The 22317-nt window shown below is 44.6% G+C and overlaps 1 protein-coding gene across 13 annotated transcripts in view; it reads right to left on the reverse strand.

Annotated features, from left to right (window-relative positions):
• The window catches only part of ptpn13 (protein tyrosine phosphatase non-receptor type 13), a 367703-nt gene that overhangs the window by 203983 nt on the left and 141403 nt on the right, over positions 1 to 22317 (reverse strand). For all 13 annotated transcript variants that reach the window (XM_038791751.1, XM_038791755.1, XM_038791749.1 and 10 more), the window contains 2 exons: positions 2192 to 2287; positions 213 to 312 (listed from right to left, as the gene is read on the reverse strand). In XM_038791751.1, the coding sequence (XP_038647679.1) occupies positions 213 to 312; positions 2192 to 2287 (196 nt within the window). The remainder of the gene's footprint in view (positions 1 to 212; positions 313 to 2191; positions 2288 to 22317) is intronic.

A 22317-nucleotide genomic window follows, 5' to 3' on the forward strand; every position in this document is an offset into this window, starting at 1 on the left:
TTTATGCTAACCACCATGCTACCCTGCATCTTTTGAGTTGTGGAGGTGAGACCCACGCAGACACAGGGAGAATGTGGAAACTCCACACGGACAGTGACCCAGGGTTGGGATCAAACATTTTGTGACTGGGAGTGTGGTAAAGTAGGTTCTAGCATCTTAATAAATTACTAAATCTACTTTATGAATTGCAAAAATTTTACAAAATATAGTACCTGGATCTCTTGCTTGGAATGTACGAGTCTGACAACAACTCATCTTCTCCAGCAAGACCTGCTTGAGAACTGTACCTTCTAATATCGTCATTTCTGTGGACTGTCGGCAGGGAAAAAGAAAAAAAATTGTTAATCATCTCGATCATACAAATATTGACAAATACACATTTAGCTAAAATGTGGCATCTTTAACTAAGTGTAACATCCTAAGGCACTTCAAAGGAGTATTGTTCAAATAAAGTTAAACACCAAGACACAAAGAAGATATTAGGACAGACGACCAGAAGCTAGGTCAAAGGGGCAAGATTTAAGTAAAATGTAAGGGGATGAGAAGTAGAGGTGAAGAGGCTCAGGGCGATAACTATGGAGCTTAGAGCCGAGGAAACTGAAGGCACAGCTGCCAATTATGGAGTAATTAATATCAGGGATGCCAAGGAGGTCAAAGTTTGAGGAATAAAAGGTTAGAGACCACAAAGCATGGTTTTTTTCAGCATGTATGAATGCATTCTCAAAAGTCAGTTTATGATATTTCTGTATGTGTGGGAGCATTATTCAGATTTGCAGACACTGTGGAACGTTTGACATCAACTGAGCATTGTGCACACTCTAATTGAACTACTAACTTGCAATTTTGAGAACTATGGCTGACTCACAGCCAGCTCTGTCCCTTGTGGATTTTGATCTGAAATGTACACTAGAAACTTCCGGGGCAATGAACAATTTAATCTGGAGGTCCGAATTGTGCGAATTACAATTTGCAGATCCCATATATAAATTTACATTACCTAGGTCAAAAAAAGATTGCTTCACTTAAACATTTTATCACTTGTTGAGCTGAGTAAGCACTCGAAACCAAAACACAAAACTGAGATGTTTAAATTGGAGGCATTGGGCAAGCAGGAGAAAATCTAGGTCAAAAAAGATGGATAAGAGCAAAAGTGCACAGTTGCAAAAATGCAACAGCATTTTGGTGAGCTGAAGGAAAAAGGCTGGCAAAAGATGATTGGAAGTCAGTCTGAAGATGGCAGAGGTAATGATGAGACAGTGAGCAGCAGATTGGTTGAAGTAAAGGCACAGGTGGGTGATGTTAAGAAGAAAGATGGTCTTTAGGGTAAAGAGGATATGGGATCAATGAATAAGTGAGAAAATGGGATGTAGAGTTCCAAAAAGTCTCATTCAGGCCAAGATAGTAAGCAGCAATGGGGAAGGATGTGGACAAGCAGTCTGACAATATGGGCAATCAATGGGCTGAGAAGAAGTGGAACAGTAGAGCTGGATGTCATCAGTACATAACTGAACATTGACCTCATGTTGTGGATGTTATCGCCAATAATAGATAGAGGAGGAGCAGGGAGACAAAGCCAGATCCTGGGGTACTTTGGGGTAACAGTGCAAGTGCAGGAAAATAATCACTGGAGATGTTTTGCCTACAATTAATTTTGGATGAATGGAAGTTTGGCAGTCCCATTTATTTGGAGGTGAGGCATTGGGGGATGACGGTGTCATTGACCAGATAAGGAATCTGGGAGGTACAGCAGGATTGCACACCTTGTCAGAGGCACAGAGAACGTAATTTGTGATTATAGTTAGAGCCACTTGGTATGGTGGCAAGATTGGAAAAAAAAAAATCAAACATGGGTGTTTGGGAAAGATGGGAATGGGTTTTGGAGTTGATAAGACAATTCAGGAACTTTAGAGAGGAACGAGGGGTAGGAGATGACACAAGGGTTTGCATGGAAAAGGGGAACAAGAGTGCATATTTCAAGTAGGGCGAGATGACTGCAGCTTTGGAAGGAAAGGCAGCAGCCAAGGAAAGGGAATTATTAATAGGAGTAATATGAGGGGGGAGGGGGAAGAGGGGGAGAGCAGGAAAGGGAGTTGAATGGTCAGTACCTTAGTGGGATTGTGTCAAGAGACCAGGAGGTGTATATCAATGATAATCAAGAAATACCACAAAATGTTTGTATGTTTGAAGTTACCTTGTCGATAATCTGGGTCAGAAGAAATAAGAGATGGGCTTTCACTTGCTGTGCTGTATATATCACTATGGCGAGGTGAATATAATCCTGTAGGTTCTAGATAAACACGTCAAAGAAATATCAACATACTATAGAAAAAACTCTGGGTCTGGATTTATACAATTAGCATTAATTAGTGGCATAGTATTAAAAAGTATACTGAAGGCTGTTCAACGTAATAAATTACACTACGCTGACAAAAAAGAGATAAGACTGTAGCAGTTGGCAGAGTTAATAATATTCTCATTTTGTGACCAAGGATAAAGAAATTGAACATTCTCACGTACTATCCATTAACAATGCTAGTTGGCTCTCCGGGATTGCAAAATTTATTATTTTGTTGGCCCTTATTTTATTCTGTTTATCAGCCTGCAGGAGCAATTTATACAGAAAGCTGCTCTATTCAGAAATATCTTAACTAGAACAAGGTTACATTTTTTTGCAGAAGAACATTGATCAATTAGTACAATAGGAAACTACCAACGAAGTTCCACCAAAAGATAAATTTGTTGTGGAGTCAAGCAACAGCTCAGAAGAAACTAAATGCCACTCCGCAGACTGAGGCACTCACAGAGATTAACCAGGTCCACTACAATCTCTGAATAGCAAGACATCAGTATAGGTTACCCTTGAGCGTGCCACTAAAAATAAACAAATGGTAGAAAGCGGATGTCCTGAAATGCATTGGACACTTTCTCTGGGTGCGGAAGTTGAGCCTGTAAAGCGGTGGTGACAGTGAGTGCACCATAACGAATGAGACCAACTGCAAGGGTGCTGGAAAAGTATGGTACTCTAATGCAGCTATGTCCCAGCAAGACGAGGGCTATTTGAAGCGGACAAGGAAAGAGTCATTAAACAAAAAAGTTGTGTAACTACCTCATCATAAAATCCCACAGTACTGAATGGACGATTGGCTAACACCATCTACAAATCTCTCGCGATCTAGAATTCCATGTCTAGATAGTAAGAAAATACAGTGGGTGAGCACTCCTGACGAGAATGCATACATGTTTCCAGTGATCCATATTGGAGACGTTAGCAAACCACTGGCTCTGTAGTAGGCTCTGTGCAGTTGCATTTCTCAGCCAAGAGCTTTTGGAGTCAGCAAGCAAGTTAATTCCGACATAGGGATATAGGAACAGCAGCACGTCAATTCAGAGTATGTTCTGTCATTCAGTTAGATCACAGCTGGTCTGTGTCACAACTCCATATGCTGACTTTGGCTCCATAATCCTCGACACCCACCCTTGCCCAACCCCCATTTTGTAATTTTCTAATGACCAAGCCTCAACAGCTTTTTGGAGGAAAGGGATGTGTTCCAAGTTCCCACTACCCTTTGCGTGCAGAAGTACATACTGCCATCAACTCTGATGGGCCGAGCTCCAATTTTAATGTTGTTTCCCTTGATCTTAATACCCTCATTGGAGGAAATAGCTCCACTCTACCTTCCCGAACAAATCCTTTAGCGATCTTAAATACCACAATTAGATCATTACTTCATTGTCTTCACTCAAGGAAATGCAAGCCTACTGTATGAAACCTGTTGATAATTTGGGCCTTTTAGCCCCCATATTATTCCGGTACTACACCCCTCACGAAGGCCAAGACTCCAGATTTTATTAATTGAGACTGGTGGAATTTGAACCCATATCTCTGGATTACCATTCCAGAGATTTTACCACAATGCACCTCCTCCTATATGAAAATCTGTAGGCAATTTAAAAGCAATTTAAATTAGTCTTTTTTTTTTAAAACAGAAATTTTGTAAGAAATAAGCAAGGGATTAAAAAAGTTTGAGGCAAAGTTATGTTACATAATTTCTTAAGAGTAAGGTTTTGGTGCAAAGTTCAATCGCACGCCAGGTAAATTTGGTCATTGCCATTTCAATATTAGATTATCTGCCAGTTTTCTAGCTTCTGTTCAAAAGTCAGATTTAAAATTATACCGTTGTACACAGAGGTAAGAATTCTTAAAACATTTATATAGATTCCTTCTCAGATAGGCATGAACCTTTTTATTGCCCATCCGTGGTTGCCCTTCAGAAGGTGGTGATGAGCTGCCTTCTTGAACCGCTGCAGTTCTTGGGGTGTAGGTACACCCACTGTGCTGTTAGGTAGGGAGTTCCAGGATTTTGCCCAAGCAACAGTGAAGGAACGGCGATATATTTCCAAGTCAGGGTGGTAAGTGACTTGGAGGGGAACCTCCAGGTGATGGGGTTCCTAGGTATCTTCTGCTGATGAACTTCTAGATGGTAGTGGGAATGGGTTTGGAAGGTGCTGTTTAAGGAACTTTGGTGAGTTACTGCAGTGCATCTTATAGATGGTACACAGGGCTGCCAACTGTGTGATGGAAGGTTTGAATGCTTGTGGAAGGGGGAGGAATCAAGCAGGCTGCTTTGTCCTGGATGATGCGTTCTTGGGTACTGTTGGAGCTGCACATCCAGCCAAATGGACAGTATTCCATTACACTCCTGACTTGTGCCTTGTAGATGGTGTACAGTTTAGTTTTATGTGTGGGTGTGGGGGGGTGTGGGGGGGGGGGGGGGGGGGGGGGGGGGGGGAAGTGTCCTTTACTCACTGTAGGATTCCTAGCCTTGGCCTGCCCATATTAATATGGCTAGTCCACTTCAGTTTCTGATCAATGGTAACTCCCGGGAAGTTGATTGTGGGAGATTCAAAGAAAAGTACAGCACAGGAACAGGCCCTTCGGTCCTCCAGGCCTGTGCTGACCATGCTGCCCTAAACTAAAATCTTCTATACTTCCTGGGTCCGTATCCCTCTATTCCCATCCTATTCATGTATTTGTTAAGATGCCCCTTAAATGTCACTATCGTCCCTGCTTCCACCACCTCCTCCGACAGCAAGTTCCAGGCACCCACTACCCTCTGTGTAAAAAACTTGCCTTGTACATCTCCTCTAAACCTTGCCCCTCGCACCTTAAGCCTATGCCCCCCTTATAATTGACCCCTCTACCCTGGGAAAAAGCCTCCGACTATCCACTCTGCCTATGCCCCTCATAATTTTGTAGACCTCTATCAGGTCGCCCCTCAACCTCCGTCGTTCCAGTGAGAACAAACAGAGTTTATTCAACCACTCCTCACATCGAATGCCCTCCATACCAGGCAACATCCTGGTAAATCTCTTCTGCACCCTCTCCAAAGCCTCCACATCCTTCTGGTAGTGTGGCGGCCAGAAGTGAACACTTTACTCCAAGTGTGGCCAAACTAAGGTTCTATGCAGCTGCAACATGACTTGCCAATTCTTATACTCAATGCCCCGGCCAATGAAGGCAAGCATGCTATATGCCTTCTTGACTACATTCTCCACCTGTGTTGCCCCTTTCAGTGACCTGTGGACCTGTACACCTAGATTTCTCTGACTGTCCATGCTCTTGAGGGTTCTACCATTCACTGTATGTCCCCTACCTTCATTAGACCTTCCAAAATGCATTACCTCAAATTTGTCCAGATTAAACTCCATCTGCCATCTCTCCACCCAAATCTCCAAACGATCTGAATCCTGCTGTAACCTCGGACAGTCCTCATCGCTGCATTCCACTAACCTTTGTGTTGTCTGCAAACTTACTAATCAGACCAGTTACATTTTCCTCCAAATCATTTATATATACTACCAACAGCAAAGGTCCCAGCACTGATCCCTGCGGAACAACCACTAGTCACAGCCCTCCAATTAGAAAAGCACCCCTTCCATTGCTACTGCTCTGCTCTTCTCTGACCAGCCAGTCTGTAATCCACCTTTGCCAGCTCACCCCCTGATCCCGTGTGCCTTCACCTTTTGTACCAGTCTGCCAATGAGGACCTGTCAAAGGCCTTAATGAAGTCCATATCGACAACATCCACTGCCCTACCTGCATCAATCATCTTTGTGACCTCTTCGAAAAACTCTATCAAGTCATGGGGTGGTGGTTAGATCCTCCCTTGATGGTCATTGCCTGTATGGTGCAAATGTAACTTGCCACTTGTCAGCCCAAGCCTAACAAGTGCTTTAGGGCACGGCCAGCTCGGTCTATGGTGGTACAATTGAGCTATTCTTGGATGATAGACATTGAAGTCCCTCACCCAGAGCATATTCTGCACCCTTGCCACTTCCTAGTGGTGTTCAACAAGGAGGAGTACTGAATTCATCAGCTGATGTTGGCTGGTACATGGTAATCAGCAGGAATTTACCTTGCTGACTAGAATCTATGCAGTAGTAAACGTTACAAGCAAGTTAATATCTTTAAAATTGAAAAGAGGAATTTGAACATGGAATAATTTTCACACACTTCTAGAGAATTTTTCAAGGCTTAAACTTTTTAGCATATTAGCAGAACTGTTATTAGTTGATTATATGCTTATACTTAATGTCATTACAAGTGAATGGCTGAAAGCCGTTTAAGGCAGTTAAGAAATCTCAGTAGGTTACAGTCCAAATTACAGAAGAACCCATTTAAATACATGGACAACAGAGCAAGGGACGGAACATTTAAGACAATGCGATTAATAAAAGTGCTTTCCTTCTCTCTCATATTTTATTATAATTGCACTAAATGCACAATATTACTAGCACAAACTAACAAGCGATTAACGTCATTCACTCAACTCCCTTGCATGATAAAACTGCTTAGCAGGCACCATTGTCATAAGAGTAAGGGGTTCCCTTGGGACAACATTCTCAAAACAGAAGCAGGATATAAATGATAAAAGATTTACATCACCAGAAGAAGAGAACAACAGAGCTAACATCATGATTTACCGAGATTGGCAGCAACACCAGCAAACCAGAGGTTATGTAGATAATGATCTTTGTGAATCGGCCTATACATTCAAGATTTAGACACAAAAAATTCCCACCATCATAAAATAGACGAGTTCAGTGCTTGCACTGTAAAAGCGCAAATCAAAGCAAGATGAATGGGCCCTAGAAACACCTGCAGGCTTTGTTGTGATTGAAAGCAAGCTTATACAATAGTAACAATGTTTCAGTAAGTTCTTGTCTCAAATATACTCTTCATCAGGACATCACTTCCATGTGTATTGAATGCAGGGAACATTCAATTTGGATTTGACAACATGTTCTGGAATTTGTTTAGACATTAAGTTTCACCAAAATAAATTAATGTATTTTATCTGCTTTAGGTAGACAAATCCTGATTTTTAATTTTTTAAAAAGCATCCAACCAGCCAGGTTAATCACAATAATTTTTCATTTTGTGTCAGGTTTCCAATATTTTTTAAAGACTTTATTTGTTCCTGTAAGTGTATGGCTTGAATTTAAAAAAATTATGGAACATTTTTTGATAAACACAAAACGATAAAACAGGAAAACAGACCGAACAACGATAGTACCTAACCTCCAGAACCCACACTACCCAAACCCGCCCCCCCCCACCCCACCTCCTCCCAACAGCTAACAGTCACTAGGGGCAGCAACTACTGATCGCGTGGCACCCGTAAAGAAGCCAGACGTGGCGCAACACGACTGTTGATATCGGTAGTTTGCTAGCAAGGTAGCACCCCCCCCCCACAAACCCCGCCAGAGACCCCTCCCCCAGATGAACAAAAAAGGAAAAATGAACCACCAACACTCAACCCATCTACCTCATCGAAACTCCCCCGCTCCGTACTCCACCTCAGCAACTGTTAATCCCCTCTCTGCTTCCATATGCCCGCACAAAGCCATGGAACGTCAAGAAAAGGGAGAGAAGCAACCAAAACAAAACAAACAATCCCCCAAACATAATTTCAATTGACAATAACTATATACTGAAATGATGTGGAGGTGTCGGCGTTGGACTGGGGTGAGCACAACAAGAAGTCTTACAACACCCGATTAAAGTCCAACAAGTTTGTTTCAAACACTAACTTTCGGAGCGCTGCTGCTTCCTCAGGTGAATACTCTTACTGTATATACTGAAAGAATAAGATGCACCAGCAAAAAAAAACAATATCCCCAAACATACCCACCCCAACAACATCAAAGTTCTTAGTTCAGTCCAAATCCTTCAGCCTTCACCAACACCTTTGCCTCCTCCACCCTCTCAAAGGAGGTGCTCCCTGGAGTTTAGTGTGACCCTCGGTTTTGCCAGGTAGACCACACCAAAACGCACTCCGCTCTTGTAAAGTGCTGCCTTCACCCCGTTAAAGGCCGGACACCTTCTCACCTGCTTGGTATATTCAAATGTCGCTGCCTTCCCACCTACCTCTCGATTCGGCTTGGCCCATCTCAGAACCTTCTCCATTATCACAGCTCCTGGTGGCTCATTCACCCGTGATTTCGGCCGGAGTGACCGGTGGGCCCTATCCAACTTGAAGGAGAAGGTGAGACATTGTCCTCCTCCCCCACCAGCTTCACAAACATCATTGAAAAGTACTCCATCTACCTCAGGCTCTCCACCTCTTCAGACAGCCCCACAATCCTCAGGTTCTGCCGCCGCGACCTATTTTCCAGGTACTCAACATTCGTTCTCAGGCCCTTATTTATGTCCTCCACCTTCAGCAGCTCAGCATCCAGCGATGCGCGCTGGTTACTGTGCCTCGACAATGCTTCTGCCACCCCCTTCAACACCTCACTATGCTCACGCATTGTCCCAAAGCCCTTCCTAATGTCTTCTTAATCAGGGCCAGTGTGTACTGCTTGAACCGACTGTGCACCGACTGCTTGAAATGAAAATTGCTTATTGTCACAAGTAGGCTTCAAATGAAGTTCCTGCGAAAAGCCCCTAGTCGCCATATTCCAGCGCCTGTTTGGGGAGGCTGGTACGGGAATTGAACCATGTTGCTGGCCTGCCTTGGTCTGCTTTCAAAGCCAGCGATTTAGTCCTGTGCTAAACCAGCCCCCAGCTTGCGAGTCTCCAGCATCTCCCTCCCTTGCCATTCAAAGTGTTTGCTGAGCTGCCATTCAAATTCAGCCGCCATCATATCTACTATAATAGGAGCGGCTCTACCCAATGAGCTTGCCCCTGCCATCTTCCTTCCCAACGCACTCCGCACTTGCTCGACTCTGCCAACGGGCTAGCATTATCACCTTTCTTCCCGATATTCTTTCTTTGGTTCTTGGACAATCTTTAATAACCAAGTCTCAGCTGGGATGAGTTTGCTTACAAATTCTCCACGAAAATCAGGTGAAAAGGGCCAAAAACCGAGGACTCTGGCAGGAGCGACCCAACGTCCGACCTACTCCTACATGTTGCCACCGGAAGTCCCCGCATGACTTGAAATTTAATGCTCAGCAATATCCAGATCTAGACGTCATTGGCAGAAACAGCTTTGCAATTGGGAAAGACAAAAAAAACCACAACCAAACTAGTACGTGCAACTTCCAGCATTGGCAGCAATCAAGAGTACACGCCTTTGCTTTCGCCTCTTCAAGTCTGAGATACGGCCAATTGTAGCAAGCCTTCATCTTAAAGTGAACTTTTATTTGCATTAATAGTGTTAACATTTCAAATATAATTTTACTTGTAGGTCCACATGTATTTCTCTTTAAAACAGAGCGTGTCTGAAGTATTATTTTTCAAATAGAGATTTGTGTTCATTGAGTTTAGTGCCATGCATAACATGGACATTTTTATAAATGGCCTTTACATTCAGTGAGAATGGCACAGCTACTGAACACAACGTAATGAGTGAGAAACATCAAAATCAGTTGCATTTTAAAATTTAAGTATGTTTCTCCCTGCATAATACTTGTTGGTCTGGCACCTCTGTATTAATTAACCTCCCACCACTATACCACCCACTGTGCACTATACCACCCACTGTGCACTATCAGTAACTGTATCCTGCTAACTTCCGACTGCACAAAAGATCGGTATTCCCCTTAAAGAGGCTCTATCTTTCCTGTATTTGATTTTCATTGCAAATATGCAAGTGTGTTCTTGATCATCAATTCCAATGTTTTATACTCAAGTGGCAGTAAGACTAATGAGGTTTGCAGTTGCTAGTGTCTGAGTTGTGGATTTTTGATAACCGTACTTCAAAAAGATATTTGGCAATGTTCCACATAATAGTTATTAGCAACAACTGATGCCCTATAAATGAAAGAACAGTGGCAGCATGGACACAAAATTGGCCAAAAGACAGAGAGCAACAACAAAAAAGTGATCAGCAGTTGCTTTTCAAACTGGAGAGAAGTGTATGGTTACATCCCACAGCAATTATTAGGATAACAGCTGTATGTGAATGACTGAAAATTCAGAATAGGCATAATTTTCAAGTTTGTAGAAGACACACTATTTGGAGATATAATGAACAGTGAAGGGGATAGCAGAAGACTTCAGGAAGGCAAACACACAGGTGGAATGAGAAGATAAAATTTAATGTAAATCAATGTATTTAGAAAGAAGAATGAAGACTGTTAGGAAAACATAAGTAGTTTTAAGGGATTCATATTTGTATTGGTAAACATTAAAAATTAAGTATAGTTTTAAGTGTGTTTAATATTTCTGTGCCTGGAAAGATAAAATCTACAGTTTGGTTCATGCTGGACAACAGTGTTTCTATCTGTGGGGGTTGGTTAAGTTTAAACTGTGTTTCTACTGTGCTCAGAGAGGGCTACAGCATGAATAATAAATAAAAGGTATAAGCATTTGGGTGTTGCTTAGAAACAATGGTTTGTAAGGTAGAGAAGCGTTTAAGCTTTAGCTGAATTTGTGGGCAGTTGGAGACCGGACACTGCAGAGTAAACAGATCTAAATCCCGCCCCTGCCGTGGCCGGAATTCTCCGCCACCTGGGAATTGGCGGGGGTGGGAATCACGCCCCGCCGATCGGCGAGGCCCCTGCAGCGATTCTCTTTGCTGAGAGGCCTCGCCCGCCGCCATGGTTTGAACCACCTCTGGTGGCGGCGGGATCGGCGGCGCGAGCGGGACGGTGGCCAGGCCCGCGATCGGGGGGCGGGCCAGTGCTGTGAGGGCACTCTTTTTCTTCCGCCGCCACCACAGCCTCCACCATGGCGGAGGTGGAAGAGAATCCCCCAGCGCGCATGCGCAAGTGGTGACGTCAGCGCGAACCGGAGAAGGCCTTTCGGCCAGCCCCGGCGGCGGGCGTCAAAGGCCGCTGGTGCCGGTTTTGACGGCAGTCGGAGTGGTGCCAACCACTCCAGCGCGGGCCTAGCCCCTCAATGTGAGGGCTTGGCCTCTCCGCACCTTTAGGGAGGCCCGTCCCCAGAGTGGTTGGCGCCACTCCGCTACGCCGGGACTCCCAGCCCCGCCGGGTAGGGGAGAATCCCGCCCCTTAACTCTGCCAGGAGAAGCTGAACAGGACAAGGGAGTTATCAATAGGCAGGGGCAAATTTCTGCCCGTTTTGCTCCTGGCACAAATCCCGCAATGGCAGAAGAATTGCGGGGAGAGCCCCAAAAAGGGATTTTCTCCGGGCTCAAAACAGTTTTAAGTACTCTTGCCCCAGTTGGCATGAGCAGGATCTTGCCCAGAAAGAGGAAGAAACTGATCACAGCTAATTTGCATTCATTTCAGTCTCATTGATTAGATTACAGTCGAATGCAGAGGCCTCCTGGTACTCTCCCACTCCCCCAGCGGGAAGTCACACGGGCATGAATCTACTGGTCCTTAAAAGCTGGGACCAGGCACCGTGAATTCAGGGGTGAGTACCCCTCTCCACGTATCTCCAGGGAGCACAACAGCCGCTGGCCAGCTGCTTGGGGGGGGGTGGGTTTAAGAGGGCCAGTTCGGGGATCGGCCCAGGCTGGGGGTTACTTTGGGTCTGTAAAGCCTTGAAGCCCGCTTTCTTTCATATTCAACACCATAGCAGCAGCACCATAGTCACAGCTAAAATCCTCCCACGGAACAGAGGCATTTTGCAACTTGTTTCTTGGACTCCCTTTGAAGATTCAGTAGGATCTGCGCTTTCAATGTTGCAGAATGCCTGCTTTTATCCCTTTGTACTTGGTTGTTTACCCAACTGACTTTTACAAGACTCTTGATTGACTGCTGAAGGCGATCTCAAAGGTTTTTTTTTCGGACTTCATGGTCCACTAACACTGACGTGCTTCCTCTTTAAAGCAGAATTCCTGTCTGGACAAATCTATTCTACTCTGAAATGCTTCCAAGAAAGACCAGGAGCTCTGTCTGACAGCAATTCCTTTAGATTGGATCTTTTTAAACCTCTGATGCCTGAACAACATGCCTACACTGGAGGTACCTTTCCAGTTCTGAAGCATCTGGCACCACTCAATCCTTGAAGTACAAGGGTTGTTCAAGGAGGACCTCCTCACAGCTACTGTTGAATTCTCCAGATAGGCGTGATGACCAAGTTGGCACTGCCGAAGGAGAGGATCTGAAGGGTTGGAGCCATGAAAGGAAGGGGGGGGGGAGCCATGAAAGGAAGGGGGGGGGAAGCCATGAAATAGGGGGCAGCCATGAAATGGGGCGGGGGGCATGAACGTGGGGGACAATTTCCACTGACTGGTGGTCGATAACCAGAATAAACAGTTTTTAAAAATCGGCAGAAGAATAAGATGGATGATAAGAGAACTTTGTTCCAAGGCGAGTTATGATGATCTGAAATGTATTGTCCGAAAGGATGGTGGAAGCAGAATCAATATTCATATTGAAAAGGAATTTGGATAAATGCTTGAAAAGAAAATATTTGCATAATCATGGGGAAAGAACAGGGAGTGGGATTTTACACAGCTCTCACTGGAACATTTGGTATTGCCTTAATTGACAACAAAAGTAATGCAACAAGAGGAAGTAAAGTCTAATAGAGTCTCAATTTTAGCAAAATAGTATTTTGTACTGAAGTAAACTTATATATCTGAAAAGTAAAATGGTTTTTAAAAAATGGGGACACATACTAATACTTCACTTGCACACTAAAAAGCCATTTAAAAGTATTGGCCATCTGTAAACGGCTTTGATATGTAAAAGTACCGGCTTTGATATGTAAAAGTACCGGCTTTGATATGTAAAAGCACCTCGGATTACCCATGGTAAGTCAAGCTGATATGTTTTAAGTGCCCACAATTTATATTCGATTAAAACCATACCTGACCATAAGGCTTGAAGTTATTCAAGTGACATTGGGGTGTAAAGAAGTGTGGACCGAAACTGCAACCACCCTCAACAGATTTAGCCAACAAGAAACATCAATGTGGAGACTGTGCATCAAATTGCCATCCCTGCATGTGCCAATGTGGTGGAAAGACAACGGTCAGGTGGCTTGCTGATTTGAACTGCTGCTGGGATTGAGCCCATCCTTTTGATTGTAGGTGTCAGAGCAAAGCCACCATTTTGTCAGCTGAGACACCCAAATCATCACTTTGAGGCACCCACTCCCATCTCAACCTAATCAACTTTACAACCAACTGCATTGATAAGAGAATAACACCAATCATTTTATCCACCTCATGACTTCAACTAAAGCATAGCTTTTCAACAGAAGCACTTTATACTGTAAATCACTGACGAAAGGCGAGGTAAAATCTATATTTTGGGGTATTCTTTTTGTCTGTGTTTCAGGTGAGGAGCCACAGTAATTTTGCACCTGTGGAGCGACCTCTGGTTAACTAGAAATTTTAACATTTAAAATACAGAAAGTACCCAGCTTGGTTACATTAGGCCCTGTCTAGAAATAGGGGCAGAACCCAGTTGGGAGATTTTAAAAGGTCACAGGTCAGTTTGAGGGGCAGAGGATACAGTAGCCCAAGGTGAGCAGTGGTTGCTCAGATGGTCTGCAGCTGGAGGGAGGCAGTAGAATGTTGCTAGCCTCATGCTGCAAGGGAGATTGGAGGTCAGAGAGGCCCAGTGAGTTATCAGCCAAGTGAAGGTAGAGTGAACAGCAGCCCAAAGGACACAGATGGAAACGAGAGTAAGCACCATGCAACTGGATTGCTGGCATTATCTGTGCTGCTGAGGGGGCCAGAGCTATTGGTAGTTCCGTGCTGCTAAGAGCTGGGGGCCAAGGGAAGCCCAGGAGCATTGTTGGCAGCAGCATGGCTGAGAGGTTGGGACCGTGCCTGTGTTTAGACACTGGAGTGTAGTCTGGCCAACAAAGTGGGGACAGTCTTGACAAGCAATCAACTCAGCTGGAAAAGAAGACCAAGAAGTCTGGACCTGGGAGCAGATCGGAGAGATATCTGGAAAAGAGTGCACCTTTTGAGTCAAGTCTGTACACATGGAGCTTAGATACAGTAGAGATGCCATTGGCTGGGGTTTGGACTAGCTCCTTGAGAGCGCGGAGCTAAAATCCCTCACAAAAGAGAGACTTTAAAGAATGTTTATGACTCACTGACATTTGGGTGGGTTACTGAGGAAATTTGAAGATTATATCTTATTTGTGTGTGCAATTTAATGTACAGTTTGTGGTATGTTCAACCACAGTTTTCCTGTTAATTCCTGTTTCACAGAATCACCCTACGTATTTCTGTATGTTAAGAGTATAAGATAGATGGTACTGACTGTTTGCTTTGCTGACTCAATGTAGTAAAATTGGTTTTGTTTGTTTAAAACTGTTGAGTCTTGTAGCTTTATTCCTTTTGTGAGTGGATTATCAAATTTCATCTACTTTAACAAAATAAAGTTACCGGTGTAATGACAGGGAGATATTAGAAATAAGGGTTGAGAAATGGGGTCCAAAAATGAAGCAGACAATTTTAAGGTTTTAAGCAGAATGGAAAACCATTAACGGCGGCAGCAAAGGGATATGCGCATACCTGGCTGATTCACAGGCTCCCATTCAAACCCAAGCTTATTAGGGAATGTATAACGAGATTCAGCAAACACCCATTGTTCTTCAGGATCTTCCTGCCAGACCAGACATCCTCCCATCAACAGAGTCGGAGGACCTAATGGTCGAGTAATGGAAATCTAGGTGCATATGAATGGCCTAGCTCTGGCCTTCGGTATAGACGGGATTGGACTATCAACCAAATAATGGGAATAGATGCAGGTTTGACAACCTTAAGGGAGAAAGGCTGGGCGGAGCTTAGAGTGCGAGAGAGAGAGAGATCCTTTTTGGGCACAAAGACAGAGAAGCAGGTAGGCAGTCAGTGGAAGAGGCCATAACAAAGACCTATAGAAGGAAGTCATGAATATGCGGTCGTAAAACAGTTACAGAGAAGCATGTAGAGGGCAGCCAGTCTGGTCAGGAAACTGCAAGCTTAAAGATACAAGTAGCCATGGAACACAGCGTAGGAAAAGCCAGAGAGAGAGAAAGCTTTGACAAAGTATTCTGAAAGTGATGTCCCTAACAGAAGGAAAATCGCTTCCCAAATAAGTTGTCTGAATGTGAAAGTGGAACGAGAGCAGAGTTTTAAGGCCAAGTGTTAGAACACACTCCTCCCCGTGTGTGCGTGGGTTTCCTCCGGGTGCTCCGGTTTCCTCCCACAGTCCAAAGATGTGCGGGTTAGGTGGATTGGCCATGCTAAATTGCCCGTAGTGTCCTAAAAAAGGTACGGTTAAGGGGGGGGTTGTTGGGTTACGGGTATAGGGTGGATATGTGGGTTTGAGTAGGGTGATCATTCTTCGGCACAACATCGAGGGCCGAAGGGCCTGTTCTGTGCTGTACTGTTCTATGTTCTATCATAGAACATACAGTGCATTCAGCCCATCGAGTCTGCACCGACCCACTTAAGCCCTCACTTCCACCCTATCCCCGTAACCCAATAACCCCCCCCAACCTTTATCATGGCCAATCCACCTAACCTGCATGTCTTTGGACTGTGGGAGGAAACCGGGGCACCCGGAGGAAACCCACGGGAGAACGTGCACACTCCACACAAACAGTGACCCAGCGGGGAATCGAACCTGGCGCTGTGAAGGCACAGTGCTATCCACTTGTGCTACCATGCTGCCCGAATGAGAATTTGTATTAAAGTTAAACTGGTTATAATCTGTTAGTGTTAGAACTGTGAAATCTGAAAATTAAATAATGTTACCTTTTCTCTTAATAAATTTTTGTTTATAAAGTAACAAAACCCAATTTCTTATACTATAAATCCCAGAACAAATCTATCTTTTCTGCATAGTCTTAATAAAAACTTTAAAACGTTATGCATCTCGTTCAGTATCTTAAAATTTGTTGAGGTCTGACTAAGCATCCAGAACAAATGATGAGAACAAAATTTGGGGATCATCTGAGATTGTACCAACATTTTGAGGTCAGGTCTGGGATCATAATAAAGGATAATATAGGCAGGCAAAAAGTATTTTGTCAAATAAGTTTATTTTGACTTATCGGACTTCAGCTAACAGATACTTATCTTATTTCTTATGCGCTAAATGTTTGTCAAAAATTGTCCTTGGACCTAGCATTATTAATTCTGGTGGTATACAGTCCTGCAGGTTTGGTCAAGGACATTCTGACCACTTGACATCCGATCGCATTACTTCAACAAATGCTATTGCATTTTATCTTCTAAAAATAGGGTCACTTGTAATTGAACGTCTTTGCTGATCGTGTTACACAACTAGTTCAAAGAACCAGCAGGCCTCTGTGAACAAGGAAACCTGAGGTGGTGAATCCAATCATGCGGGAGCAACCCGCAGATTTGGGTGGAATTCTCCAATTTTGAGGTCAAGGGCAGTGGGGGGTGGTTCCAGCGGCAGATTTCCCGCTGGCCAGATGGCGGGGCTCCATGCCTGATTCTGCACTTGGAACGCTATTAATTATGCACAGGTGCGTTCCTTCCAAGTCACCTGGTGGGCCAACAGCTGATTGATCAGTTTGTCATCAGCTGGCAGGATCGAAGGTCCCAATGCCATATTTGAGCACCTGCCCAGCACACTCGGATCACTCTCGCCAGCCTGTGCAGGACATTAGCAATCCATAGGGAAAAGGATAGCAGCCTCAAGAAGCCTGCTCCTTGATTCAATCACACACACAAACACACACCTGCCCCGTGTCAACTTGCACTCCACTCCCAGTCAAACCTGGGACCCTTGTTGCGGTGGCTGCATGAGTCCCGCAACACAGTGTTGTCCAGATAGACATTGGTGAGCGGCACCATGGGAAGGAGACCCCTGTACTCCCCAACCCCAGCTGCAGTATTGATTAGTCTGGGACGATAACACAGGAGGTTCCATCATCCAACAGCATGGTGCTGTCCATGAAGGCCAACTCAGCATGGAGATGGAGGGCAGGAACCGGCCTGCCCCAGCACAGTGCATCAGGTGAAATGCAGCACCACAGCAGAAAAGCTTGGTTGCACTCACACCAAAGTATCTTGCGAACTGAGGACTGCCTTGTGCATGCCACTCTCTATCAATCAGGTTTTAGACATGCTATTTCACGCTGGTGTGACGCAAGATTGGAAGGCCCGGCAGGATGCCGGAGGCAACTGTTTTAATGAACATTCATGAGATATAACTGTTCACGTCACCAGTCACAAAAACATAGAATACCTACAGTGCAAATGGAAGCCATTCGGCCCATCGAGTCTGCATCAACCCTTCGAATGTGCACTCTACCCATGTCCACCCTGCCCTATCCCATAACCCCGTAACCTAATCTGCACATCCCTGAACACTATGTGGTCATTGATCATGGCCAATCCACCTAGCTTGCACATCTTTGTACAGTAGTCCCCCGTTATACCGCGCCCCGCAATACCACGGTTCGCGATATACGGCGGGGGGGCTTATGGACCCCAACTTACTTGCACTGGGACGGAGCTGGGGCAACTTCAGGTTTCCAGTCGGGGAGCGGATTATTTTTAGCAAACAAGCCTGCTGACAGCAGCGAGAGTGATGGGCTGCATTCAGGAAGGGGAACCCTTACTCGCGGGCATTGGGGAGTGGGCTCAGTTTTAAAGCTTGGATGTTGACATCTGCAGTCACTTGCCCTGTGGTCTCTGCTCCGCTTCGAACAGTCTGTACGCCTCTGGGCGCAGTGTTGCGAGGCCTTTTCTCTGTACTCCTTCAAAATGTGTGATGTCCAAATCCTGTTTCTCAAATTACAGAATTCCTGCCTCCACACTTCTACCCTGCGTTGTTGCTGATGATACGTTTATATGCGTTTAGTTTAAGTTTATATAGTTTAAAATTCCAAATGACTGTTCGTATGAGTTTTGAATGATAAAATGATCCGCGGCTCGGATGTAACGCAGGTGGCTGTCTTGGACCCCAACACCCGCGTTATAACGGGGGACTACTGTACTGTGGGAGGAAACCGGAACACCCGGAGGAAACCCATGCAGACACGGGGAGAACGTGCAGACTCCGCACAGACAGTCGAAGCCGGAATTGAATCCGGGTTCCTGGCGCTGTGAAGCAGCAGTGCTAACCACTGAGCCACCGTGCCACCCCAGTCAACGGGAGGATAATCTGCCATTGAGAGATCTGCAACACGATTTTACGCCTGCGGGTTTCTGACTTTTCGGTTCCCACTGGATTATGCACGCGCACCACCACCAAACATGCCGTGGGCAGGGTGGGAAAATACAATCCTTTGATTCCACCAATATCTAATAGTGACTCACTGATAATGCATTGATAATGGATAATAAAGTGGTAACATTCATATTTCCCCCATAACAAACAGTAACGCGATAACTCACTGTAAGTCTATGTGTAACTAGTAGTAATAGGTATAAATGGCCCATCAGCCGACTTGCAACCAGTGATAATCAGATAACCTTGCTGATATTCCCCATGGAACCAAATCATCCTGCAGTGCACAAGTTCCAGTCACAGGCTCTCGGCGCAACTTTTGCAACCACTTGTATTGAGATAGCACCCTTTAGCATAATAAAATTGCCCAAGACACTTCACAGGAGCATTATAAAGCAAAACGTTGCAAAACGTCACTTAAAAGATATTGGGCCAGATGACCAAAATCTTGGTCTAACAGGCAGGTTTTTTTTTTTAAATTTAGAGTACCCAATTATTTTTCCAATTAGGGGGCAATTTAGCGTGGCCAATCCACCTGACCTGCACATCTTTGGGTTGTGGGGGTGAAACCCACGCAGACACGGGGAGAATGTGCAAACTCCTCACAGACAGTGACCCAGAGCCGGGATTCGAACCCGGGTCCTCAGCGCCGTAGGCAGCAATGCTAACCACTGTGCCACCGTGCTGCCCCTAACAGGCAGGTTTTAAGGAATGTCTTAAAGGTGGAAAGGTGGAGAGGGTTCAGGATGGAAATCAGAATTCCTATTGTGCAGAAGGACGCCATTCGGTCCATCAAGTCTACACCGTTTCTCTGAAGAGCACCCTACCTAGGCCCTACCCACTTCCCTGCCCAAATCCCGTAACCCCACCTAACTGCACATCTTTGGACATGAGGAGCAATTTTTTTTTTTTTAGCATGGCCAATCCACCTAACCTGCACATTTCTGGACTGTGGGAGGAAACCAGAGCATGCAGAGGAACCCATGCAGACACGGAGAGAGCATGCAGACTCCATACAGACAGTCACTCGAGGCTGGAATTGTACCCGGGTCCCTGGCGCTGTGACGCAGCTGTGCTAACCACTGTGCTACAGTGTCAGCAGAGTTTAGGGCCCAGGTAGCTGAAGGCAGGGCCAAAGTGGAGTTTTTAAAATTGAGGTGTTCAATGACCAGAATTAGTGGAGTGCAGATATTGCAAAGAGATGTGAAGCTGAAGGAGATTACAGAGGTCTGGAGGGACAAGATCGACGGATTTGAAAATAAGGTTGAGAATTTTAAAATCAAGGTGTTGCTTAACTGTGAGTCAATGTAGGTCAGTGCGCACAAGGGCAATAGGTGAATAGAACTTGATGCAATTAAGGACACAGGCAGCAAATAATTGAGTGACCACAAGTTTGCAGATGGTAGACTGTGGGAGACCAGCTAGGAGTGCATTAGAATAGTCAAGTCCAGAATTACAAAGGAATGGATAAGGGTTTCTGTAGCAGGTGAGCGGAGGTAAGGCTGTGTCATGGAGTGGAAAAAGACAGTTCTTAGTGATGGCATAAATGAGAAGGAATTTGCATAGGTTCCCCGTTCATCTTCAAATCCACTTGTTGAAACATGAAAAGGGGTGTTGTGAAAATGTCTAATTTCATGATTCAAATGTTGTGGAAATATAATTTTTAGTTTTGGGAAAATTGAATCTTTAAATCTAAGATAACTGGACAAAAACATACATTTGAGAAATTGGTTAACAACGCCTGGAGTAATTGAAATTCAAAGGATGCCCCTTGGCTGGTTTAGCTCACTGGGCTAAATCGCTGGCTTTTAAAGCAGACCAAGCAGCACGGTTCAATTCCCGTACCAGCCTCCCCGGACAGGTGCCGGAATGTGGCGACTAGGGGCTTTTCACAGTAACTTCGTTGAAGCCTACTCGTGACAATAAGCGATTTTCATTTCATTTCATTTGGTTACATAAAGGGATTATGTGAAAAAAACAAACAATAAGTGGTCCCTTTCTGAGTTTTGCTAACGATGAGGGGCTGGAATCTCCGCCTCGCCACGCCACTTTTCAGCCTCGACCGGCCGGAGGGATTCTCCATTACACTGGCTGGTCAATGGGGTTTCCCATTGTGGGGCAGCCCCACGCTGTCAGGAAACCCCTGGGCGCCGGCAAAACAGAGAATCACGACGGCGGAGAATCCCGCCCAAGCTGTCTACAGTTGCCTTCATATGGGGTTTAAATTATAAATACAAGTCCACGATCAATAAAAGGTTGAAAGCAAAGTAACGAGGTTAAGATCTTAAAGTAAACATACACTTTTCAGATCAGAGAACAAAGTTTGGAAATTTCAGTAAATTAATTGAAATCTCTATCTGTGACATCCCAGGTGTGCCACATTGGCATGGGAAGAAATTGGAGTCTTTAGTTTTGGGTTTCTATCAGAAAAAGTTAGTCAGTTTGGAAGTCTGAAAAAGCAGTGGTGTATTTGCCAGTAGCCAGACAATGAAGCATGAAGTTGATTAGAAACCAAAGGTGCTCCTAATCTCGAGTCACTAACCAGGAATTGCATAATCAAAAAGTTCAAATTTATGAGGAATTAAAGTTTTCAGAACTGCCTGTTGAAGCTGGTGGAAGAGATTGGTGGTTGAATCCTTAGAGAGAAAGAGAGAGATCTGGAAGTCTGTAGTGCCATATTGGGAAAGTAAGGAGAATCAAAATGAATCCCTTAGGCCTGCGGCTCACCGTGGCTTGGTCCCAGGAAGAACCCTCAATATCTTGGAAAGTTAAGGGAAACTCTTGTGGCGAAATAAAAGCAGAACGGGAAGTGGTTTGCGAGATTTTCAGGTTTAAAGAACAAGTGTTTACGAAATACTGTGTTAGTAGTACTTGCTTTGCTTAGTTTTTGTAAAGTAAAAGGTTTTGATTAAACTTTGAAACCTTATGGTGTAGTTCGCTCAGGGAATAACTGGGAGTTCAATTTTTTTTAAAGTTAATGTCTCCCTTAAGATCGTAACAAGGGTCCAATAATATTGGGACCCCAAGCCTACATCACTTCTCTGTGAACACTTCTCAAATATTTATCCCATTCCCTTTGAAATTATGTTGCAGTCTCCACCTCAACATCCACAATTGAAGTATCCCATGGTCCAATCCCTCAGTTCAAGAGCTTTCCTCCTCCTTTCCAGTAGTTCCTTCCAGCACTAATTCCCGTTTTCCATGCCACAGTTCCACATTCACCAATCATTAGAAATATAATTTCTTAATTTATCCCTACCCATCCCATTCATCAGTCTCCATCTTAGCCCAATTTATTCTCGTCTCCCACTATCAAGTCTCCCAATTTAAGAGTGCCACCTCTGACTGATTTCAGAGACGACACCCCAAACCTCCATTCCCAACTCTGCAGCCCTCTCCCCACGACATTCCAAGGAGTTGTTGCTCTCTTGCATTTGTATTCAGAGGGCATCACCAATCCGGGGTTCTCCAAATAGCAGCTGGTGGCATCATGAAACAGGGTGATGGAGGACTGCAGTGGAAAATTTAAGTCACTAATCTCAGGAGAAGAATCATCGAGCAGGATTGGGAATCCTATCAGAACCTTCGCCCATTTCAGAGAGGAGGTTATAGCCAAGGAGCTTTGGGAATGTATCCTGGGAATTGGAAGGGAGCGTTGGGAGATTAATCGCCTTGTGCTGGGAGCAGGAATCCAGAGAAGATTCACCATTTCTAGCCATTCAGATTTATGCACCAGAGAGC

The sequence above is a fragment of the Scyliorhinus canicula genome, chromosome 3 (assembly GCF_902713615.1).
Source record: "Scyliorhinus canicula chromosome 3, sScyCan1.1, whole genome shotgun sequence".
In the NCBI taxonomy this organism is placed as follows: Eukaryota; Metazoa; Chordata; class Chondrichthyes; order Carcharhiniformes; family Scyliorhinidae; genus Scyliorhinus; species Scyliorhinus canicula.